Here is a 26,873-nt window from a genome sequence, read left to right on the forward strand (position 1 = left end):
TGTAAATGGCACATAATACCCATCTCACATCATCCCGTTGACAATGTTCTAAGTTGTGCTGTATTGTATGATGTGGTTATTGAGCGTTCTATTTCGTTGGCTAATTTCTATTGTTGGGGATATTAATTCGACGAATTTATTTTGTAGTGTTTCTCATCTTATTGTTGGTTTTATTTCCGTGAAAACTAATTGCTATGCCTGTTGCTCACGGTGAAACTCGATTTATAAAACTTAGAAACGTTTTAAGGAATTTTAGGACTGACAATGAGACGACGGCAGTGGATCCGGTAAAACAGTTTATTTTCCATGGTGTCATAATCGAAAATAACGTAAACGAATGCACTCAGTAACTTCCCACACACTGTTATTGAAACTATTGCATAGGGCTTTAATGTTAGTCCTAGGGATGCCGAGGGAGATAAGATGTGGCGATTTCATTGGACGTGGGAGGAATTAATGGTTGAAATTTAACATCAATGGTTTTAATAAAGTAGTGGAATTTGACTAGCAATAAGTGTTTTTGTTTACGTTATGAATATGTCATTCCACGAAGTCACGCTTAGTAATTCTAAATTCCTCTGGCTCCATCACCTCTCGCCATATAGCGTTCCCTCAGGAACTGAAATCGGTCTTTCTTTTTAACCTTCTGAATCCAAAATGGTTAATTCACGGAGTTTGGAAGTTTATTTCAAATAACAGTCGCTTAGGATCAAAGAATCACTAATTGCTCTCCTAGACCTTCATCTGTCAACATAACTGTTTCCCGATATAGACAATCACGGTGCTGAAGTCGACTTAAAGCTCAAGTGTAGCTACCGCACCACATTTAAGATTATATTTAAGTGAAGTCACTTAAGTTAAGTGTGTAGTGTAGACAAGGCACCTCCCGTGTCACGATGACCCGTTCGTGAGTCGTTCCCGAGCTACCATGAAGATTCATACCCAGATAGTGATCATTCAAATTTAATGGTGGCCAGAAATCGACAATGGAACGAAAGTGGCGCCGCTCGATTTGTTGCAAGACCTTTGCAAATGATAGTATCTGCCTCTAATTAGAGAAAGACTTAGATTACAAATTTCTCACTCGTGTGTACACACACGTGTTCGATATGGATGGAACTTTATGTGAAAGACTTTTTGCAGTATATTCCGGTTAATTGGGACATACCGGTACTTGTGGTTTTTGCCCCAACTAAGCGGCTGCCCCAATTAGGCGAACTCTCTTGTATATGGGAATACACAAACGTTGAAATGATAGAAAGACGACTAAAGAACGTTGATAATGCAACATAAGTTTATTAAAATATTAATTTGATAAATAAATCAGCGATTTCAGTTAATTTATTATCATTTTAAAGAATTATAACATTTTTGTTATACATACAAAAATTACATGGTTGTTACAAAAGTTGTTATAAAAAATACATTCCACAGCCTAGGGCGACGCTGAATGAATGTCTTTTACTAAGTCATATTAAAGAAAAGTCTTACCTTCTTGCGGGTGGTATAACAACAAGATCTTCAAAATAGGGCAAGAGTAGGAACATTTGTGAAAAACAAAGAGTACATCGAAGGAGGAAAATATAAAAAAATAGTATTCTTACAACAAAAAAAATTTAATTTCGTCGCGGGTATAGAGTCTATGTCGCCAACTAATCGCCCAAGAAATAGGCATGCTGTCCCAATTGAGCGGAGAATATACTCTGGGATATTGCTCTATTGGGTTCTGTTCTTCATGATATGCCCAAATTAAGCGGCTGCCCCAAGTAACCGGTGGACCCATTAAACGGAATCTACTGTGTTACATGAATAAGGCTTTCCTCAAGCGTGCGTACCCAAGTGTTCGATGAGTCTGCTCTTCCTACTGAATGACTTTGCGCAATAATCACAGGAATAAGCTTTTTTTCCCGAGTGTGTTAACATGTGATTCCTAAGGGTAGAATTATGACTGAAAGATTTGCAGCATAGCTTACAAGTAAACGGCCTCTCTCCAGTGTGCGTGCGCAAGTGTTCGATGAGGCTGCCCTTAACATTGAAACACTTTGCGCAATAATTACACGAGTGAGGTTTCTCCCCTATGTGTGTCCTTAAGTGCATCTTAAGTCTGTCATTTCTAGAGAAAGACTTTGCGCAGTAATTACACAAAAAAGGTTTCTCTCCTGTGTGTGTCCTTAAGTGTATCACGAGTTTGTCCTTCCTAGAGAAAGCCTTCATGCAATCACTACACGAGTAAGGTTTCTCCCCACTGTGGATACACATGTGTTGAGTGAGGAGAGGTCTTCGACGGAAAGATTTACAACATATCTTGCAAGAGTGAGGTTTCTCCGATGTGTGTGCAGGCATGTGCTTAGTGAGGTCAGATATCGTAACGAAAGACTTTCCGCAAATCCCACATGGATGTTTTCTTCCTTTGTGCGTGTGCATGTGATTGCTAAGACTGCTACTCAGTGTAAACGACTTATTGCATACACTGCAACTGAAAGGCCCTCCTTTTGTGACTCCTAGCGTGTGATTTTGGAGGTTTTCAGCACAAGAAGTGGACTTTGAGGACGTATTCTGTGTGTACGGTTTCCCATCCCCACCAGAAAACTCACTCGTCCCACAGTTTTCTCCTCTCCTATTCCAACAGAAATTTGTACGACAGACGTATTTTCTTTTTGCATCAGCCTTTGTCTTTTCCTTCTCAATCCTATCAATGTCTCAGAGGTGGATGACTCACAAGAATTATTATTTTCTTCACTTGATGCAGGGATTGTGAAAGACTCATCTTTTCCCATAGATGATTCATCATTAAGATCCAAATTGCTGGAAACAGAATGAATTTCCATGTGTTTTTTCAGATCATTTTTGGTGTTGAATCCACATCTGCAGTTGAAGCAATGATATAACTTTTCGTTTGATTTTTTGCTACTACTAGGATTTTTGATCTGAAAATTACTTCTCTTCTTTGTCTTCCATGACTGCCTCAATGCCACTTCTCCTGCTTTCACCTATTCTGATTAACCTGAGGCTATCTGTGGTATTTGGTGCACCACCTCTACCCCTTAACACAGGCATTGTGGCTACACTGTTTTTAGATTCTGGAATGTGTTCCTTATAACTTTGTCCACCATTAGGAATTGAGTTACAAAATATCTTATCAGCACGAAGAGCACTGCCTTCTTCCAAATCTTCATCTATCACATTCCTTCCTTCCCCCGCACGGGACGCCACAGTCTTGGATTGAGTGTCTGTCACTGAGACTGATGGAGCAATACTGTCATTGCTAAGATCAATTCTTACATTTCTTTCCTTCAGCATACATGAAGTTGGTGTTGTTTCCATCAGCACTTTGTCAGGAGTTGATGGCCCTAGAAGAGATATTACAATTACAACTTTCAGGATCAGACATGAAATCTAGGACTCCCTGACCTAATTTAAAAAATTAAACATTTGATAGATAAAAACCCATGCACTTCAATTAACCTTTTTGCCAGATGTAATGCAAGTAGAACTGGTGTCAGTCTGCCAAGCGGTCATTTCAATATTGATTCAATTTGTCCAAAAAGGGAAGGTAGGAGTCAAGAATTATCACATACGTATCTATCTTAAAATTGCTGAAGAAAAACGAAATCAGGTCCCTATAAATATTCGATCATTTCAAAGACAAAAATGTGCATTCAGTGATTTTGTGTTATACACATTGCAATGTTCCCTGAGTTGATACTTAAAATGTAAATTAATTTTTCATTTAAGAATACTTTAGGAGAGAATGATGTTTTCCTCATCCTCCTATGCAAGAGAGCAGCAAACACTGCAAACTTTAAGGAATGGTAAAATGGTAAGGAATGGTTCCTTGAATGATAAAATTGCTCCGGATTTTAATATGAGTTTGCTTTTAGCAGCTACTACTTGAGATACAAACAAGGACAATTTTTTCACTTAATAACTGATCAGCTGATATCATATATCCCGTGGAAGAGGCCACAATGGATAGTTTTATTTCCAAATTCACAGCACATTTTTGTTGAAACAGAAGTAATTTATCATACATGAATCAAGTCCAGTCAACAATCACAGGTAAGTGTTATTAAAAAATAAAATTTGTAAAAAATCTCAACTGTACCCTCATTTCATTCATTTGTGGACCAGAGTTAAAAAAAGGTTGTAAGGGAGCAATTGCTCTTGTCGAGGTTGACTATGATATCCATCCAGATTATTTTCGAAGTTCCTGATTAGTACTACACAAGCATGTAGCAATATTAGGGATTCAAATTCTTTATGAATCAATTTTCATAAAACTAAGAAGACATTTAACCACTTTCACCAAGTTTTCCTTTTCCATTCAAGCAGCCGTATTCATAGTTTCCTTAGTAAGCCTATGTAGGTTCTAAGTAATAGCATACTAGCACAATGGTATTCAAAGATTGTTACTACGGGCTACCAAGCTTACAGGGAGACTTTGCCTAAGTGATGTCAAGAAAGAAGACGAAACATTTTTTACTTGAAAGTAGACACTTAGTGGGGAACTTGTATGCTTTTTTTATTGCACAAGCGGACAGAAAATTATTTTCTGAATACATACAACAAAGAAAACCGCATGTATATCTGAGTTTTCCTTCGCGAGATATTCAATGATAAATCAAACGAATTTTAAAGCGCGGGAAAAACTCCCTCATCCCCCGAGCCACTGCTGAGGAAGCCTCGATGACGTCAAAGGTGCCTAAACATCACACGAAGCTATTTTTGTGATTGTTTGTAATAGTTGCCAGCAGTTGCGAGAGCTTCGTTTGTAAGACGTGTTGATTATTTTCTATTTAAAGATAAATATCCGATGATAGAGGCTCGGAAGCCCTCATATTTTGTATTATTTATAATATTAATATCTAAGTAAGGGCATAAAATATAAAACTGGAGCAGTGAAACCAAACATTTTATAATATCTAAGCAACATCATTGTAGCAGTCTGAGCCACGGCCATTGGAACGGGGATACACCCATGTCTCGTATAGCGCAAGGGATGCCTTCCTTGGGGTCTTTGCGCTATACGAATTTGCGTTATACGAGAGCGTTTTAACATTGGGAAGATAGGGATGCGTTCCTGGTAGCATAGGTCTTGGGTATTGAATTTCCTCTAAAACATCTATATTCCCATAAAAAGGCTTAGAAAACATTATTTATATAAATGTTTATAGTTAAAAACATCTTTAAAGATAGTATGCACGCATTCAAAGACTTATATTCACATTTTAAAAAATTCTTACGTGCTTTTGAAATTCCCTCCTGTCGTGCGGGTGGGCTGACATCTGCTATCTCAGGGGATCGTAATGCATTGCCGGCAGTTGACGATTTTTCAAAATAGTCTAAAAACAACTATTGTGTCACTCAGGCCCTTTTGTCGCTCATCAAAATGACAGGAAAATGCTACTTTGAATGCCATTTCATAGCTAGCGGAGTTTATGAATGATAAATCATTTTAATTTGAAGTCCTCCGAGTCATTAGCAGCTACTTGAAACAGCCTTTAAATGCCTTGAAACCTCACCCAGGTTTTCCCTGAAAATGAATGAACGAGATTGTATTCTTTTCCAAAACAATATCGTCTCGTCAACACTAAAAACTGGTTGAGGGGGAAAGGAGCCACTTTCAATCACAGCTTGGAGTTCATAAGAAAGTGTTGCGGTGACTGCGCTATCAACACTTGCAGATTCACCTGATATCGCCGCACTGAAAATACCTGCTTGCCGTTTAAAATTCTGGAACCACCCGGAGCTTTCACTAAAAGTCTCGGAGCGATTACCACTCTCGTCTTTTTGCACTGATTCACTATGAACTTTCCGTATTTGTAGACCGCTTGGTTGAAGTTGGTGCGGCTGAGGTCACTGATGTTTTAACTTCGTCTTTAGTCAGAATAAGGCATCGTGTGTTTAAACTTCCGCGCAATATCACTTTGACGTTCTCCATTTTCAAAGCAATTGACCTCTTTCAATTTCTCTTCTAGGTTTATAGTTTTTCTTGATAAATTCTTGATTTTTCTATACGCATTCCTATTTTTTGGCATATTCTCTTGATTTTTACTTTGTATGGCTCTATCTATATCACCTTCCACTGCTGAACTGTATTCCTGAGACGCAGAAGGCCTACGACTGCGGGGAGGGAACGAAGCCATTGTGTTTGACTCTATAGCGGACCCTTTTATGTGTTGATGCTATTCATGCGCAACTCGGCCACCGCTCCATTTCTCCCCCGTGAATACCGATGACCTTGAAGGCTTTAGCGTACACCCTCTACCTGGAAGTCAATCGCCCGATAACCTATGACGGCAAAAATTACGTCTCAACCAGTATTGCTTAAAAAAAAACTCATTTCCACTAGCCCCACGCTTAATTAATGATCTAAATTAACTCATTCTGTTAAGGAGACGAGATAAATTACTTCGGTAGGCCGGTTATCTGGACCCAATGACGAGTAATACTTTTGGCCATTGCACAGCAATGGATTTCGATTAATACATAAACAAAAAAGATTTGAGGCAAGCAATAATATTAGTATGCGTAAAATGATAAACATTTCGTGTGTACTTACAAGGAGACTTTGCCTAACTGATGTCAAAAAAGAAGATGAAACCTTTTTTATTTGAAAGTAGACACTTACAGTCCGGCCGTCGAGAGTTGTCCGATGACAGTTCAAAAGGAGGGGCGGAGAACCCTGCGCCTGCACGGTTTGCAGCCAATTGCTGTCCCCCAAACGCACCTCATACCCTCGCCCAGTCATACAACGTTGTCTCATGGATATGAAGCACTGAAACAAGCCTGAGCCACCAAAACAAGCCCTTTCTGCGAATCGCCAAAACAAAGGAATCTTCCTTTGGGTCCTTCACGCTCGTCGTCCCTTCTGGTTCCTTTCTTAAGGGAACCCTTTTGTTTACGTGTGGTGTGGGCGTTTCCATTTCTTACCTGGCAACCTTGCCCCCTACTCCTTCTAACTGTCATCGGACAACTCTCGGCGGCCGGACTGTAGATAGGAATACAGTTGAAGGGTTTTGTCCAAATCCGCCCGGGTTTGAGAGAAAAAAGCATTTAAATATTGAAAAATGTGGTCACCTTGAATTTAATTTTAAAAATTTCGCCTATTGTTTAAAAGCGAGTTGGCCGAGTGGTAGCGTGCCGCGCTTCTGATGTGAAAGTTCAGGGTTCGAGACTCGGTGAGAGTAAATTTTTCCAGCCTGCCACCTCCTCCATTTTTTGTAATCCGTTCCATCCTCTTCTAATTTGTTCATTTAGGACGTTTTACATTTTTTTTACTTGACTGTTGTTTGAGAATAAGCCCTAAACTGACATTTTTGTCGCTAGCTAACCCTTACTTCGAATTATTCTTTCCGTGCCAAGATTCATGAAAGCAGGAGTGGTAAAACTGTGGTGCTGGCTTCGAAGTGAAGGGAACTCATTTCCAAAGCAAAAGATTTTAAGCATGTTGTCTCCGGAGAGTTTCCCGGTTACATACGGGAGAAAGATATAAAATCAGGGGGAACGAAACACGACAAGCTTGAAATGATCGACAGATGGGTATACGATCACTTTGTCGAAGCCAGGAACAGCAATGAGCCGCTGATAATTCGGACTTTACAAGAATATCCTATTTATGCGTGATTTCAGCACATATTTCCAGGATTTGAATTCCCTGCTGGTGCTTCATGGGTTGCATCTTTTAAGAAGAGACAAAGAATCGTGCAACGTAAATTAACAAAATATGTATCAGCGGGCGAGCAAGCGTGTGCTGAAGAAATATTGCAATCGGCAATGACGTTTCAGAGGCAAACAAAAAGCCCAATCTCCAAATGTAATAGATTTCGTAATTAATACAGATCAGACCGGGTGTCCGGAGAGGTGGATATAAAGAGAACGCGATCAAGAAAGAGAGAATATTGTTCAGGTTGCTCTTGGGAGCGTGATCAAAGTAATACACTCATATATAGCGCAGGAAAGCTGATTCCTAAAGTTTTTATTGTGCTTATCAGAACCTGGAGGTGATTTTGGTCCGCAAGTGAGCCAAGAAACTGGAGAGTGAATTTTTAAATGCTTCTGTTGTGTATTCTAAATCTGGAAAACTTACGACTGTGTTGTATTTCAAATTTTTCAAAAATATTCTCCGGCCATGTGTTAAAAACAATACATTTTTATTGCTTATTGATTTGTGGGGGACAAAAAAATAGTGTCATTTATGATGAACTATTTATCGACGGGGAAGGAGAACCGATATACAGCGTAAAAACTATACCACCGAAGTGCACATCCGTAAGCCAACCGTGCTATGTATATTTTTACAAGAAAGTAAAGCAGTTTATTGCACGAAACCAGAACTGCACCTTCCTCCTTCAAGGGAAAAGAGAGATATTCTCACATGAGGATGGAATAAAAATCCATTCAATCGTGCATCATCAGTTGTCCTAACCAGCGTTCAATGATATGCTGAGGTATGCATGATATGCCTCGAAGTTAGTAGAGAATTGAATTGTTTAAAAAAGTTAAGGGGAATATGTTTCCTTGAAGATATAAAGAAACACAATGGCGAATGCTCAGGTAGCAGTTTTATAGAAAGAGCATGGTGCTTTTCAATTAATTGCTTTTCTTGTTTTATTACAATTATCATCCAAATTACTGTAAAGAGGCGAAGTAATAAATAAATAATGAAAAATTGGATAAGGCAGTGACAATTGCAGATTATTCAATTTTATATATTTGTGCTTTATCTTATGGAGGTATTTCCTCCAATTCATGGTCCTTTACGCGACAGAGATTTCTCGTGGGCATAAGATCTAATGAAAGCAAGAGAAAACCGAATAATATCGTGCTACGGGAAAAAGCAAAATAAGTGTAGGAAAATGGGAGTCTGGCGAGGCCATGAAAAAAGAAAAGGGAAGGGACGAGCCGACAAGCCAAACTAAAAACAGTGCTATCATATGGACATCGACCTCAACAGGTGCAGGCAATGAACCAATTTTAAGTTGGCCGAGTAGTATATTCCAGGTAATTAAAAGTTCACATGTAACGACAATTCGTTCCCCAGCTTATACAGCTTGTTTAAAATCTCTAGGCACCTAAATACGCGGAAATAAGGACTCTGACAATGAGAGGAGAGTAAGTTTGTGGGAGGAAAGCATATCTCGCACATCGATCGGTTAGGGCAAGAGGAGTAGGGAATAATGGTCGGCAGGGTGCCCAAAAATGGCTTTATGGAGACTTACTATTCCAACAAAAAATATAGATGGTACTTCAACCTCCTATTCAGGTTACTATGTGTTGAAAAACTTCGTTCTAATCGTCTAGCCCTTTAACTATTCAGGTGTCGAGGACAAAATTTCTTTCTTCCTTTCCAAAATCCTATTATACACAAAAATTTTGGCCTTTTAACTTTGAACTCAATATCTCCGGTATTTCGAAATCGCTTGAATAGGTTCTTGGCAACAAAATACATGCGGCAAAAGTTATTCAGAAAAATAAATTAAGTTATAAGGGCAATGACTTTTCCTGACGATTACCAAGGTAAAAATATAGACTACAGGAGAGCAACAACAGTTAGAATAGCGACGTTTAGCACTTGGAATACTCCAAATTGATCATACAGGTAGACGAGTGAAAATTGTTGTATATTCTAAATACTACAACAGCAGGAACCTGGGAGACTCTCCAGAGACAACATGCTTAAAATCTTTTGCTTTGGAAATGAGTTCCCTTCACTTCGAAGCCAGCACCACAGTTTTACCACTCCTGCTTTCATGAATCTTGGCACGGAAAGAATAATTCGAAGTAAGGGTTAGCTAGCGACAAAACTGTCAGTTTAGGGCTTATTCTCAAACAACAGTCAAGTAAAAAAAATGTAAAACGTCCTAAATGAACAAATTAGAAGAGGATGGAACGGATTACAAAAAATGGAGGAGGTGGCAGGCTGGAAAAATTTACTCTCACCGAGTCTCGAACCCTGAACTTTCACATCAGAAGCGCGGCACGCTACCACTCGGCCAACTCGCTTTTAAACAATAGGCGAAATTTTTAAAATTAAATTCAAGGTGACCACATTTTTCAATATTTAAATGCTTTTTTCTCTCAAACCCGGGCGTATTTGGACAAAACCCTTCAACTGTATTCCTATCTAAGTGTCTACTTTCAAATAAAAAAGGTTTCATCTTCTTTCTTGACATCAGTTAGGCAAAGTCTCCTTGTTAGCGCAAGTTCACGTTTTATCACGAGAGCATTTAAGATTTTTGATTAGGCTACACTGCTACACTGCAATGTTTCCCCGAGGAACGAATTTGCGCTAATTGAAATTGCGTTATACGAGACATGGGTGTATGTTAATTGTAAGTTGATGTTATCGATGGCATATCATTCATTTCAGTATGTAATTAGAACAATTTTGATGTTTATTGTGTGATTTTGTTGTCTGATTTGCTTTAAAGTACAATAATTTCATCCATTTATTTGTAGGTACCAGAGAATTAGTCATTTAGGACTGCCTGTGCTTGTATTATGGGGTAAATTCCAGTCAATGCAACTTTTGCTCGCTGATTGGAGACATCTAGGAACATTTTTTGTGCCAAAATAGTGTCATTTTCAACGTGACATCTCCCGTTAAGCTACTGCTAATAATCACAGTGCCAGTGGTTGTAATGCACAAAGTTTGACAAGGCTGAAAAATATCGGTGAAGAGTTATCAGTGTTCCATCGTGATTGAATTGGAATAAGTGCTATTACGCTATCGATAAATGTCTAATAGTAGTGAAAAAATTGTCAGTGGCGTGTTAACCTCCATTGTTCACCGTAGATATTACATTTCTCAATAAAGCTATCAAGATCAAAACTGTGTGTGAAGTTTGTTATTCTATTATTTCAACAAATAGTAGTGAGAAAAGTCACCTGTGTCGGCTAATTTAATGCTTTAAATCAGTGAATAAATAGTATTATCATCATAACGAGCTCCGTTATTGTAAGTTGTACGTGATGAGTAAAAGAATGTGACAGTGACTTTCAGTTTTTTATTAGAGTATTTGCCTATTCCCCACATGAGGGTCGTAGCATCAATTTTTGCTGTCGTAACACCCCCTGCCACACGCCTCTTTTAGGCAGCTTGCCGGGTATTATATAGATGTAGATGAATTTCAGATGTATTTCATTTTGCAGCATGCACTAAGCGTATTTCCCTACTCCCTAAGGTTGTTTAGGCACCTATGACGTCACGCCAAGCCTCGGCAATGCTCGGGTGTCTTCGCGCAGTGGTCGGCTCAGAGAAATTTTTCTCTATTCTTAAGTCAATTTTTTTATTTCTTTTGATGTTGAATAGAGAAACAATAGATATTTTTGCAAGCTAATAAATCCATTTTACTTATTCAAAATAGTTTTTAGAGCAATTGACGACCCATGCAAGTTCCCCCTTAGGAATACTGTTGAAGGGTTTTCCATATACGCCCGGAAAAATAAGGTCACGTCGAATTTAATTAAAAATGTCACCTATAGTTTCAAGGTCGATTTGGCCTAGATGTAGCTTAACGCATTTTTGTTTCGAAAGACCGAGGTTCGAGACTCGGAGAGAGCAAATTTTTCCAGTCTGCCACTTTCTCCATTTTTTGTAAGCTGCTCCATCTTCTTCAGATTTGTTGGTTTCATACTTTTAACATTTTTTTTCCTTGACCGCTTTTTGAGAATAAGCCCAACATTGAGATTCATGTCGCTCGCGAACCCTTGCTTCGAATTATTCTTTGCGTTGCCAAGGTTCATCCAAGAAGGAGTGATAAAACTGTGGTGCTGGCATCGAAGTGAAGGGAACTTATTTTCAAAGCAAAAGATTTTAAACATACCGTCTTTCAAGATTTTCCCAGATTCCATGTGGAAGAAATGTATAAAATCAGGGGGAATGAAACTCGACAAGCTTGAAATGGTCGACAGATGGGTATACGATCGCTTTATCGAAGCCAGGAACAGGAATGAACCGGTGATGACCCGGACTTTACAAGAATATGCTATTTATGCGTGATTTCAGCACATATCTCCTGAATTTGTATTCCCTGCTAGTGCTTCATGGGTAGGGACATGCAAAAGGTGGGTTTATTTTACAGCCAAAAGTGGTGTTATTTTTTTTTACAAAAGCGATGTTATTTTGCCCTGAAATCGGTGTTATTTTAACGGCAAAATAATTGATGCTGATTGAGAGCCATCATTCCAGTGGCCCACCCATTGCCCTAAATTTAGGATATTGTTGACCAGGAATAATTTAAGTAATAATATACATGGAGCATTGACTGAATTCACCTATTTTACATATTTTATCCTTCGCTTATCCATATATCCAGCTCACATAGAGAGGAATTACTTTTAAATTATCTCTAATATCAAATGAAATACTGCTATTGTGATCAAGTTGTCATCTTTTACATTTGTTCTCTTATCTGTTAACACCGTGCCATAGCAGGAAAGAAATCTTTCTCAGTCCACGTTTGCAGAGGGGATCCAAATTACTAAAAGGCGCTTAGATGCAAACGATGTCTCAGACAATTTGAGCTCTTGACAATTTGCTTTAATTATATCAACTGAACCCTGGGAATTTGGCTTTTGTAGTAATGTCTGCAATTCTCCCAACCCCAACATCAACTTCTCTGTCTCCATTGACCTGAGGCCATGAATTTTTTGTCTGTAAGTCAGGGTTCATGTCTTTAGTCAGCACTTTTTGGGGATCAAAAACTGAGATCTTTTCAAATATGTACCTATGTTTCTGTTTAGATCTTCTACCATAAGAGAACTAAGTTTGGTTGATGCCTTTTCAGCCATCTGCATAGGTATTAACTTTACAGCAGCTGCTTTAGAGGTTGTCTTGTTTTGCAGATGTAATAAGTGGTTTTATCAAAAAAGTACTCTTATGAATATTCTGGAGGCTCATTTTTAACTTCCTTAACCCTTTCAAAACGGTGGAGTTCTCTCCTTAGCATGAATTCAGGACTGTGCCCTAAGAGACTCTTCAGTCTTCTCTGTATGGAGCATTTATGCTGGAAATTTGTTAAGAAGGGTCTTGCGGATAATCACACACTCTCAACACCAACCTTTTTTGATCCTTCCTAGTGGGGATTTCGCATTATCTTATGCTCCGAGGGTAGTTGGTCTCCCTCCTTTCGCAGTTTATAACCCGAACCAGTGGCATTGGTTCGTTCTTGACTCATGCTTTGTTTATATGAATTAGCTACATTGATGATTGTTGCTTGCATGTAAAATGCAGACTTCCAACTTCCTCAAGAAGAGACACCGAATCTTGCAATGTAAAATTAGAAAATATGTGTCAGAGAGCGAGCAAGGGTCTGCTGAAGAAATATTGCAATGAGCAATGACGTTTAAGAAGCAAGCAAAAAGCCTTATCTCCAAGTATAATTGGGGTTTCGTAATTAATAGGTAGCAGGATTCGAAGTTTGTTGACGTTACAATAACTGGTTTGGCAATAGGGTGGTTTCCTATTATTTTTTTATTGCCTAAATCGAAATATTATTACTCCTGAAGTAAGCATTTCACGCTCTTGGATTTTCAAATCAACAAATTCAAAGATTGACAATATCTATTTTTCGCAATTAAACTATTTCGGATTATTATTCCCCTATCAAACGAAGGAAACTTTCCGAACTTAGGTATTTTTAATGTGTGATTATTGAGACACGTTTCCCTGAGCTCTGTGTCTCATGCATGCATTGGCTATCTCAGACAATGTAAAACTCCTATCTACTCGTATAGAAACTAGGTCCCTGTGACGTCACGTAGAGTGGAATTGCAAGGGCGACAATTTGGCCTTTTTCAAATGAGGTTAAAATTGACCATTTCTATGCGTCTAAACTGGGAATTATAAAACCAAATAACTTGTATATTATGAATACACTAATGGTGGGTAACGAATCGCAATCAATGCATTTAGTTTTCTTTGATGAAGGAAACTACCATATTGTTTCAGCCCATTAGTAATTAATTCAGCCCATTAATAGAATCAATGAATACCATATCCTTAGTAGATGACTTTAAGGTCTTACTAGCCGACTAAGTTAGTCACCCTACTAGCATGCTTTAGTGGAAATCTATGAATATAGCTGAAGGTATATAAAAATTAAATTCCCAGTGGACTATTGCTATACCGTCTGCTAACTTCCAACTGAATGGTTAATGTATAAAGGTATAGGCAAAAAGTCACAGGAATATCCTAATAAAAAATATATTCTATACAGTCATAAGATATTCTGTTACCAAATGATTCACACTTCCAATTTCTTCCCTAAATTACGGTTGGGCTGCAAAATACTCATATTCAAGGAAAAAAGAAGTGGCATGGTTTTACCACTTCTGAAGTGGTGGATAAAAATATCGGCATGAAATCTTTGATAACCAGAAAAAAAACTAGTGTGATCTGGATGCCCACTATCTGTCATCACTCTTCAGAACTACAACAGCAAATTGCAACACAAGAGGTATTAAAGTTTAGTTGCGCTGTATCTAAGCCGCATTGATTTCCTTTATAGAGTTTACTTCTCAATACCATATCATATCCCGTTTTTATCTGTTACTATGTATATTATGACATGATTCACTGTTAAACCTAACCAAGCAAAGTTGCTAAGCCCACAAAAATAAACGAATAAGACAGTACGTATTTCAAGGTATAGCACCAATTCTGTATTATTCTATTCTGTATTAAATTTCGATCAGAACCCAAGCTAATGTTTGCACTCACTTCACAGAGGTTAAGTATAAAATACAATCTTACACCCCTCCTCCTATCTTAGCTCTGGTGTAACTGCATGTGATAGCATCCGTTTCATCATGTTGAGAATGACATTTGAGTGTCGAAAATAAAATTGGTGCTGGAATACTGTATAAAAGCGTAAAAATTACTATTGCCGTTGAATATTTTGACATGAGCATCATATTTCTACCAAACCATGCCAAAAACGATTTCATACAGTCATTTCACCGAATTCCACCAAAACGTTTCATAAAAACACAGCCCATAGATAGGCCTGAAACCTTCATTAACTAGAAAAAAGCTAGCGTGGACAGGATGCCCACTATCATAATTCTTCAGAAGTACAACATCAAACTGTCCCCCTTAAGGTGCTAAAATTGAGTTGTGCTGTAACTTAGCTGCATTGATTTCTTTTATAGAGTTTAATTCTGAATTCCATATTACATCCTATTCTTTTCAAATTCCAAAGTATTTTCTGACATAATTCAGTCTTAAACCAAGCTTAGCCAAGTACAGTTGTTAAGCCCACAAAAATAAACAAATAAGGCAGTGGGAGTTTCAAAGTTTAGTGCTAATTCTGTAAGATAAATAATTTTCGGAACCGAAGCTAATGTTTGCACTCATTTCACTGAGAGGAATTGTAAAATACATTCATACACCCCTCCTCAAATCATAGCTCTGTTATAACTGCATGTGATATGGTCTGTTTCATCACGTTAAGAATGACATACCAGTGTCGAAAATAAAGTTGGTGGTGGAGTTGTGAATAAAATTGTGAATATTCCATTTGGTGTTGAATATTATAATATGGACATGCCGTATTTATACCAAACGAAGCCGGAAACAATTTCATATAGTCATTTCACCGAATTCCACCCAAAGGTTTCATACATACACAGCCCCTAGATGTACAGGCACTGGTATCACATGCTAAGCACCCTTGATGGATGATTAATAATTAGAAATTTATTCCTAAACACTGGTTGTATAGGATAAACATTGACTAAATTAAGGAGGAGACCTCATACGAATCCTTCACTGCCATAAATGCTGTATGTCACTAAATCCTATATGAAATTTTACAAGCCAATGGCCAAACTAGTTAAATAGCGATTGACTTCAGAAGAAAATATTTTACACAAAAAAACTTAAACTATACACAAATGTAAAAAGAAATGAAAATAATTATAAAAATACATTAAATTTTACATTATTAGAAATCAATAACTATGCAAAAGTGTACTTATATCTTTATAAAGAAAAAAATTCTCCCATTCAAAGACATGTACACTTAAGTAAACAAAAATTATGCGTGGATTACTAACTTATGTTCTTCATCCTTCAAAAAAGTTCAAAAAACTATTTCATGTGCATATATCATTGCAATCCCTTAAGTGTACTCACCCGGAGGCCCTAGAGTCATAGAGTCAATGGTCATTTTACAGCTATTAAAAAGTTTTTCATCCTCGGTAAATGCAGGCTGAAAGGAAGAATCAACATATTAATCATGACTGCACAAGAGAATTAGCATTATTTTAGGAAATTAACAACTACAACTGAATAAAAAACCATATTAGATCAAAATTTGATTTTTCCCCAGAAATATTTTGTTTTACAAAATGGAACTTTCTTCTATGCATTTAAGAACGAGGCAATCTTTTCGTAAAGCAAAACATCGCTCCAAGCAAAGTAAATCTCAGAGTAAACAAAACAACACTCTTCTGTTTTGGCCCAACATAAAACTGGAAGAAGCCGTACTCATTTAAAAGGAAACATTTAATTCATTGTTCTCCCAACCTTGGTCCTAAACAATTCCACAGAAATAATTAGTATTACAAAATTGAAATTTCTTCTACACAGTCACAGCAATCAACTGCACTTTCTCATTTCCTTCAACAAAGAGAGAGCCTTTGAATTACGTTCATTCTAAATTGAGCAATTACTCTACCATTGATGTAATTTTTTTCGACAATTGTTATCATCAACTTAGTATTCCAACGATTCATTCAAAATGTAGAAATTTTTTATATCTTATCGTGGTTCCATTTCCCAGTTGAAAATTTGTCTCTCTCCAGAGAATGGAGATCCATTTAAAATATTAACAACCCTGAAAAGGTAATAATTCCTGTGCTGCAAAGAATTAAGGCAAAATTTTGAAACAAGGCAGTCATTTTTTTAAAGTAACACATCACAGTCAACAAAGTAAATCTCAGTGTAAACAAAACAACGACTCTTTTGCTTTGGCCCATCATACAAGTGGGATAAGTCGTTCTTATTTAAGAAATCATTCAATAAATTAACCAGAGTGAGTACCACGTTGGGTCTGGACCATCATCTGAACAGGAATTGGTTACCTATGCATACAACAGTGGTCAGTTATGCTACCACCAGATTACAGAAAGCACTGTTGTTGAGGCCATAATTTGATGGGGGTAGGAAGAAAGAATGAAATGATCATTTTGGAGCAGTGAGAGTGATAATGCACACCCAAAAAGCTTCGGCAGAGAGGAGGAGATATTCAAGGAAGATAAGTTAAATTATTGGTAAAGTTATGCAATTTCCCCTTTGGCTTCATTTGTTACTGTAGTGCGTAGCACAGCTACAGAACTACCTATTGTGTTCACATCTATCCTTGTCATCTGGTGCTCTGAAGGCAAAGGATGCAGGTTGATAATGTGCCAACCTTGCAAGTTTTCACTGACCCAGCTCAATCAGTTAAGTGGGTTTTGCTGACATTAAGTTCTACACCCCACTCTTATCTCCACACATAAAAGTTTTTCAATTCCAACGACTTAGTTTAAAAGTTAGAGTGAGCATAATTTGCAATTTATGACATCTCCATCATAAAAAAAATGTATTTCACTGCTAATTCTGGAGAAAAGGACAAACATACATGTAATGAAGAAAATGGAGCTGATTACACCACTTTGTGGGACAAAAGATATATGCTTCAGCTAAATGATGCTAGCAATTTTCCACCAAGGATAAATTTGTATCAGAGTACAACTGAATCACTAAACAATGCAAAAGTACACTTACCAAGTCATCATTTGCCAGAGGGTCCGAAGCCTCACTTATGATGCCAGCTGTGTTCGGTGAGTTAAATGCAGGATAATTCCCTCCACAGAGGAGCTGTTCATTCTCCTCTTTCACATTAAGCTAGAAGAGAATGTTGAGTGTCAATATATAAAAGCAATATAATAACCTTTAAATACTTTTTAAATTGATAATAAAGAAAAAATTGTCCTATACCGGAGACGCACAACATTTCTGTCAGAAGATTAGTGATGTCGTACAATGAAGATTGACTTACATGGCAAAAGATTAAGATCTCAAAGGTTTTGCTATATATGTATTGTAGAACTGGTAAAGTTGTACAACAGAAGCTTGCACATTTGATGGTGACTTCTCACACAAATGCATGCATATATACTAAAGGCAAACATACTTTTCTCATACCACTTAGAAGTTTCCTAAACTGATAGTTATTCTAATTTGGTTTCACCACAGATGAGAATAAAACTAACCATAACATTTGCTCTGGGTGATTGGCAGTCTTGCACAGGAATGTATATTTCAGTCATTTGAACTGAGCATGCGAACTGCGGAGTTCCTTCAATTGCATCTGGAATACATTCCTTTGTGTCAGCAGAAGATCCTGCATTGTCATCAGCTGTCTTCTCTTCCTTGATACTCTGTGGAGAAAGTAAAAGTGATAAACAGCTCACCTCCAATACAATCAACAAATAAGTCATTCCCACCAGGTGAGCTATTCAGTCAGAGCCAACCTTTCAATGGCTAGCTCTGCCATCCTCCTAAACCTTTTTTAAGCCAAGCGCTACCAGCCAGCAAGGTACTCAGCTACCTGCTAGCATCCTGCGTCCTATCAGCGCTCAGAGCCTCGATTAAGGTCACCTCACAAGGTGGGAGGGGAAACCAGAAATACGTCACACGAAGAGATGTCCTTACCCGTCGCGTATTCGCGCGCTTTAAAATTTTCACTTTTCATTTAATCGTGAAAAATAGATATCATCATTTAAAAATCTAAAAGCATGAAATACGTACTCCAGGAGTAATAATCTTTCGATTTAGGCAATAAAAAAATAATAGGAAACCACCCTATTGGAAAGACTGGTCCGACTATGGAAGCCCACATTAAGAAGCACAAGATTTGCATTAGACTGCCTCACCTACAGAAGCCAGCCATCAAAGCACATAGTAAAATGAAATTGCTTTTGACCATGCAAAACTTCTTTGAGGATCAAGGGGATACCGAGACCAATTGAGTAAGGTGACTACGAGATACCGTTGGCAGACAAAATCTTCAACTATGATACAGGATACTCAATCCGCCATGCATGAAAACTTGTTCCCAATATTATTAAGATGGTGAGAAAAATAACTAGGCAAGATAGACAAAGGCCAATCAGAAATCAGAGAAGGTACATAAACCTAGACTAATTTTTGACCCAGGCATCCATGCCCAGCAGATGGTGGAACAGTTAGCCATTGAAACGTCGAATCTGGCTGAACAGCCCACCTGGATGGAATCCTGCAACGAATTCATCCATATCCTGCACCAGGAAAGCACCAAGTCTTATAAGTGATGCTCATAGGTTCGATGAAATAGTTTTTTTTTTAATCTAATGCATACAATTACATATTAGGGGGGGATAAGCCAAGGGGCTTGAGTGCTTTCTTTTCTAAACAGGTTTAGGTACAGAAATTAGGCACAGACAACAAACAAGATCAACTAGTTATTTAGTCGTGAATTTTATTTTCTACTCTATGTCAGCACAGAACAGAGACTCATTCATATCCAATGGCCACCAAGTTTTCGTAAATCCCTTTTTTAATTTCTGAACCTAACTCTCTTAACCTTTTCCCAACTAAAGATGTAAATATACGTGTGGACGTTTCTTGACTCGGGAGACAAGAGCCACATATTTTTGTCGGAGATTTTTCTACACAAGTGAACGAATGCCGAATACATAGGTTTCCTAGCTCTCCCCCTTTTATGACACTCGCAGGTGCACAACCTCTTTGTTTCCGGACCCAACCCTGTGGGGTTTAGGCTTTACCCTCAAAATCCGGGAGCAGGTGCCCTGACCCATCATCTTTTATTGCCCCCCCTCTTAGCGGTAAGGGTCATGCAATTGTTAATCCAGTCAGTTTTCGAAATAAAAATTTGTTCAATAGGGTGGTTTCCTATTATTTTTTTATTGCTTTAATCGAAAGATTATTACTCCTGGAGTACGTATTTCACGCTTTTAGATTTTTAAATGACAACATCTATTTTTCGCCATTAAATGAAAAGTGAAAATTTTCAAGCGCGTGAAAACGCGACGCTTAAGTATGAATGCCGGGAAATATCTCCGTACGTCGTATTTCTGGTTCCCCCTCCCGCCCGGTGAGGTGACCTTGAGGCGAGGCTTAGCGCTGATACGTCGCAGGATGCTAGCGGATAGCTGAGTACCTTGCTGGATGGTAGCGCTTGGCTTAAAAAAGGTTTATTAATACCTTATCAAACGAAGGAAACTTTCCGAACTTAGCCAGTTTTAATAGGTAATTATTAAGACATGTTTTCCTGAGCTCTGTACCTCATGCATGCATTGGTAACCTCAGACGATGTATAACTCCTATCCTCTCGTATAGAAACTAGGTCCCTGTGACGTCATGCGGAGTGGAATCGCATGGACGCCAATCTGGCCTTTTTCAAATGAGGATAAAATTTGACCCTTGCCATTCGTCTAAACCGGTATTTCAAAAACCAAATAATTTGTGTATTATGAATACACTAATGGTGGGTAACGAATCGCAATCAATGCCTTTCGTTTTCTTTGATGAAGGAAACTACCCTATTCTCAAGAAATATAAACTAAGAATTGAATTATTTGTCTTTTGAGCATTGTTTACAATTTTTAAATGAAATCCTACGATAAATATTAACTTATATCTCGAGTTCGGTAAAAACGTCAACATGGAAATTGTTGCTGCATTAAATGCATTAACATTGACTTTAGAACTTCGTTTAAAATTTGACAATGCTCAGATAAAAATGAGGAATTCAATTTAAAGTCTATAATCTATGTGCAAGCAACAAATACCCATATGCCAAATACATATGAGCGATCCATAAGTTGACTGGGAGGCAATGCCGCAGGTAGGGTCGTAAATCCGGAAAGGAGGGAGCACAAAATCTCTCGGAGTCCGAGATAATGTGGAGTCCCCGCTGGGAGGGGTTGAAAAAGGTTGGAGCTGAGAGTATGTGATTATCCGCAAGACCCTTCTTAACGAATGTCCCTCAAAAATGTTCCTTACCACGAGAAAGAAGAGTCTCTTGGGGCTCAGTACAGCAGTCATGCTAAGAGGAAAACTCTGCCGTCTCGAAAGGGTTAGGAAATAAAATCATTTGTACCCCTTGCAGGAGAGTCTATCTCAAATAGGGTGAAAGAATTTTCTGCTAAAAAAAGGAATAAAGGCGGATATACCAAGAGATACACGCCATCCCAAAATGGCATCACTGAAAGAATCAACAGGAAATGTATTCTCTCAGATTCTGAACTACAGACAAGATTTTTGATCAGAAGCAGTTGATTCGGCAGTTTATACTATAAAAAAATGTCCCATGCTAGCCTCTAAAATTCCATTCAAGCAGAATAGTGGTACAAAAGAAAACAAAATAATCGTCTCCATGTCTAAATGAAGGATCCTATTGTGATTTATATTCTACTTTATGTTGATGATTTTGCCTGCAGTAGTGATGTAGAATTAAGTCAGGCAGCTCTGCGAATAACACTGGCGTGACATCAATTAGCATCAGCCCTAGTGAATCTGTTAAAATAGTACCTACTTTGGTATATCACAGGTACACCCGATTACAACTTTTTTCCAAGTGAACGATTTGCATTATTCAGTTGTATGTTTTGCTGAGGCTGATTGGGCAGGATAATGATTCATAAGACAGGAAGCCTACACCTGGTTTTGAAGTGGAAGTATTTGGCTGCACTGTATCGTGGAGTACAATAAAACAGTCACATGTATCACTATCCTCAACAGAAGTGAAATTTTTAGCTGTATTTGAAGGTGCTTGTGAGACCCAGTGGATAATTCCAATTTTAAAAGGCTCGTGTGTAGATATAAAAAAGCCAGTAGCCATGTTTGAGGACAACAGTCCCGAATTCATTTTTTGTTGAAACATAGTACAGTAGAATGAAACATATCGGGGTTAAGCATTATTTTCGCTTGGATCTAATGCAGAAAAAGATTTTTAATGCAAAATATGGTCAATCCATAGAAGAAAAGGCTGATATGTTTACTTCCTACATTAGGTACAATAATTGTCAAATGTAGGGGGAGGGGGATTAATGCAGCAATTTGCAATTAGTTGATTGCCATGCAATTCCTCTTATTTTTTCCCTAACCGGTTGGATTTATATTTTCTTGTAATTTAATACAAAAAGTGTAAGCCATGATGTATACATATCCTTTCATTTAACTGTTTGAAAAAGGAAAAATCACAACTTGGACTAAGGACATTATAAATATAAATGTGATTAACAAACATATCAGTACCTTACAAATAGAATTTCACAACACAAATAATTTTTCAAGGATAACAAACAATTCTTTGCACTAGTTGACCATGAAATTCGTAGAAACCAAACTTCCCAAATGATATCACCCAACTTTAAGAAATCAAATATAATTTATCAAAAAAATTATCTTACTACATGGTTTTATATGCAAACACATTAAAAATTGTAATTAAAGAAGTGACATAGATAGTATAAGCAAAATATAAATTTAGTAACAACATCAATGAAAGATGATGCAAATATATTGCTCTAACATAGCAACTAACACATAAAATTAACAGCTGCAATGAATGATGTGCCGCTTAATTTTCATAAAGTGTTTTTTTAATTTATAATTTCTCTTTTGATTTTACTGGATATTTTGTATTATAAATTTAAGTTTTAATCCTACACCACTTTTCAATTTCAAGTATCACTCTTCTGTTTACACAATAACCTTTGAGAATGCAAAATATTTTCTGTAATATCAGCAAATACACTTTTTATGCATGACGTAAACCTCGATAGCTCAAATTTATATAAAAAAAAGAGAGGTCAAAAACAAACGAAATGTATGAGCTTATTTTTCGGACACTTGAGACTATACTTGAAAACAAAAAAAAATCAACCTATAGGGCTATCACAGTTCATTATTTGAGAGTAAGGGATTTGTTTGATTAATGTTTCATTCTCTGCCTTTCTTTCATTCCCTGTAGAATGTCTATGGGTACCCAATATAGTTGAGATGATACGTAACTGTAATGACTCAAAAATAAAAAAGCTAGCCATGTAATGGAATTAGTGGTGTTCATTTGTACGAATCCTGGCTCCCGAATTTTCTTTGTGAGTTACAACCCAGAACAATTGTACTAGTAATTTTGTTTTTTTGATGAGTAAAAGTGAACATAACATAGTATCTCAGAAACATAGTAACCTCAGCAGTCCATAATTATGTGTAAAACAAAGGTCAAGAAAAAAATGTATTCATGCACATCTTCGGCAACCAATAAATAAACTACTCTACAACTACACCACAATTCATTATTTAGCAGCTTTTGGTAATGCATTTGTACGTTCATTTTACAATGCTCCGGCTTGCTGAGCCATTATTTTATGAGGGATAGTGGTACAATACATAGGGTAGCATGCCTTTATGCATAGATCATTGGTGAAATTGCTAGCTATGGCTGATTTGTAAACACATACTTGCGCCAGAAGACAAAATTCCTTCAGTCGACACCATCGAATCGCCAACTGCAAGTTTTCTAGTACCCTGCAAGGACTCACGGATTGGGAAACAGTTTGTTGGTAATTGGACTTGTTTCACCATTCCATCGACCATCTCAAGTAAAAATTTCTCCCTTGAAACAGAGCTGATTCTGGGCTGAAACTCCACTGAATGCACTCAAACTGCCTTGAAACAACCTTGTCACTGAACTGCACTGCCTTGTCCTCAACAAGAAAAAGAGCACTCAACTGAAACTCTGATGCCATTCTCCCTTGCGAGTCCATTGCATTTGAACTGCTTCTCCCTTGCTGCATGTGTGCTCCACTGATACTGAGCTGGACAATAGCCTCAGGCCAGGTCGAATTTATGGCTCCACTGCATCTCTCTTGCTGAATGTCTTTACTGCCATGCCACAGAGCTGCTGCAGCATTTGCGTATCCCCTCTCCCCCAGAATTTGAACTGCTTCTCCCTTGCTGCACATGAGCTCCACTGACACTGAACTGGACGGTAGGTTCGTAGGCCAGGCCAACTTAATAACTCCACTGATTCTCTCTTGCCGTATGCCTTTACTGTCCTGCCACAGAGCTGCTGCAGCATTTGGGTATCCCCTCTCCCTCATGAATTTGAACTGCTTCTCCCTTGCTGCGCGTGTGCTACCCACCGTAAGTTTTGCCAACATACGGAACCCTTCTACCGGACATATATGCGACCCCTGTTTTCAGCGGCAATGAATTTTTTAAATTTAGCTTTTGGCAACCTGTATATCCTTTCCTGCGCGTCAAGCTGTCGGTTGCCGTTATTTCTCTCAAGTTGCTAGGAGCGAAAGACGAGTGATGAGCGTGGGTTTTGGCATGAAAAGATTGATGGCATGAATATTTTCCCGGTACTTCGACGTTTGTTAACGGCAAGAATTAATCGAAATTAAGGTGAAGGGGAGAACGAGGTCGGTGGTGGTGACTGCAGTCATAACTGGAGGTAAGCGTTTTAACTTCTCTGATGGCATGTTTATTCCTTCCATGTTTAGCCATGAGAACGTTGACATTGAATTCGTGTTTTAATCCAGGCACGTTTAAGGATTTCAAGCTCCTTTTTCGGGGGTCATGCAGCCAATAACGAATTCTTCTTTCGGCGCGTTGGCGACTGCCGTCCACTTTTCCTGCCTCATGGATACCCCGGACTGTCCCGTACGAGGAGGATAATACACCGACCGGTCATCAATGCTGCGGATGCCGCGCTGTCCATTTGTCATCCTGCAGATGACCGGACTCGGTGAGCTCGAGCGGGCTTTCGAAGAAATAAGGAATGCGGGTATGTTTCGCTATAGTGCAATGTATATTTACTGCATATACTTATTAGTTACTGCTGAATGTTTTGGAATCTTACGTCCGTTTGTCATCCTGCGGAGAACCGGACTCGGTGAGCTCGTGCGGGCTTTCGAAGAAATAAGGAATGCGGGTATGTTTCGCTATAGTGCAATGTATATTTACTGCATATACTTATTAGTTACTGCTGAATGTTTTGGAATGTTACGTGGTTTTCGTTTGGAGTTCACACATAGCCTAAGTAACGAGTCATCGCTTCGTTTTTCATTTAACTATGATGCAAAGCGCATGCTTCCTCGGTGATAATTTAAGTTTTGCTTTCTATAATTTGAATGGTTCACATTAATGCACCATATAACTAATAAGCCAAGTAAAGGAGAGTTTTTCATGTGCAATTTTGCAAATTTGATTTTGAGTTAAGTCGTTTGTGACTCTCATCAGTCATGTTTCTTCTCTTTTTCAGGAGCATCTAACTTCCATGACTTCTTTCATTTGGAATATTTTTGTATGTGCTTTTAACAGTTATCAATTTATTGACGTATTTTCATGTTCTAATAAATTGTGTCTTGAAAAATGTTGTGGTCATTGCAGTTATAATAACTATTGTTGATCGCAATCACCTATCCACCCTTTATCTCTTATCATGCATGCAAAATTGTGGGAGAAATCTGTTATGTGATCATCCACTGTTGGCTGGGTTGCGCAAGTTGTTAATTTACTGTGTTTCATATGATTTGACGAGGGAATTTTAATGGATTGGGTAGAGGAAATGTATTCAGCCAAACAAGGGAGTTTCAGCCTGGCATACAAGGGAGTTTCAGCCTAGCTATCCAATGGAGTTTCAGTGTAGCTGGCCAAGGGAGTTTCAGTGTAGCTAGCCAAGGGTGTTTCAGTTTAGTCGGCCAAGGGAGTTTCATTGGAGTAGCTGGAGTTCTTAATTGCACTGCTACTGCACTGCCATCCCTCTTCCAAACTCCACTGGTTTGTTTCAATTTCAATGCAGTTTCAGCATAGAAGCAAGGCAGTGAGTTTCTAGGTAGTTTCAGCCCAGTTTCAGTCAAGTCTCAAGGGAGAAATTTTTACTTGAGATGCATGAGAGCCTTTTCAATGCCCTAATATTGTAGACTAACAACGGGTTATTAACTTTTATCTCTAATCGCGGTCAATATAAGTTATGTTGTAAATATTTGATTTACTAGTTGTATGCAGTCATAGCTCACGATATTTCTCCACTTTATCATCAAGCGATTGATCAATTACAATATCGAGTTATTCCCTTCGACATTTTACTATAACTAGTAGTATACTATAATAATCTTCCTCATCACTTTGCATCATCCGCAACTTATCAGAAATAAATGAAGAGTACTCACCTTGGATAAATTTCTCGACGAACATTTTCTCAGTTCTGCATCCGATTCAAAACAAATCCTTTTATAATCACTTAATTCCATGAGCTTTTTCAAACATAGTGGACAAATGGTGGCAGGCAGGCCATCTCCCAAGGCAACCTGAGATATTAATGAAGACGCTATGCCTCAGCATATTTCCCAATAATATTGGAAACGATGTCCATAACACAGAATAAATTGAGAAGTTACGTTAAGAAAATCGATAAAAAGGAAATTTGCCACTTACTTGTAAACCGACTAAATCATGTAGACCATCCTTCACAGTGATTTCGCATGTTACATTCGAAGTGAATATGTTGTAATAACTATCATTATTCTTCATACAAAGTCTGCACAGAGTAGCCTCTGAATTACTTCCTGACGAATCCGAGAGAATCACGGTGGTACGACTCATGCTTCAATTTCCGAAACTCATTTAATCTTCAAATCAGTTCGTTGGACAATGAAAACGTCAACGCTGCACTGACAGAGTTCTCAAAACCTTACCACGAAACTAAATTCACTTATTTGATGCATGAAAATGAAATAAATTTGGTATACTCCCGATAAAAGACAACATGTGCTAGCAATTAACAATCACCTCGAAGACATCAGCA

At 38.0% G+C, this 26,873-nt stretch overlaps 1 protein-coding gene across 1 annotated transcript; it reads right to left on the reverse strand.

Annotated features, from left to right (window-relative positions):
- Positions 1–2,844: 2,844 nt before the first annotated feature.
- On the reverse strand, positions 2,845–26,873 carry LOC124172727. Its single transcript, XM_046552200.1, has 6 exons — positions 26,504–26,873; positions 26,239–26,376; positions 18,265–18,432; positions 17,777–17,896; positions 16,142–16,217; positions 2,845–3,350 (listed from the first exon to the last, which is right to left on the reverse strand). Exons 1-6 carry the CDS (start codon positions 26,669–26,671, stop codon positions 2,935–2,937), a joined length of 1,086 nt encoding a protein of 361 aa, XP_046408156.1. The 5' UTR covers positions 26,672–26,873; the 3' UTR covers positions 2,845–2,934.

Source organism: Ischnura elegans (assembly GCF_921293095.1).
Source record: "Ischnura elegans chromosome 13 unlocalized genomic scaffold, ioIscEleg1.1 SUPER_13_unloc_2, whole genome shotgun sequence".
In the NCBI taxonomy this organism is placed as follows: Eukaryota; Metazoa; Arthropoda; class Insecta; order Odonata; family Coenagrionidae; genus Ischnura; species Ischnura elegans.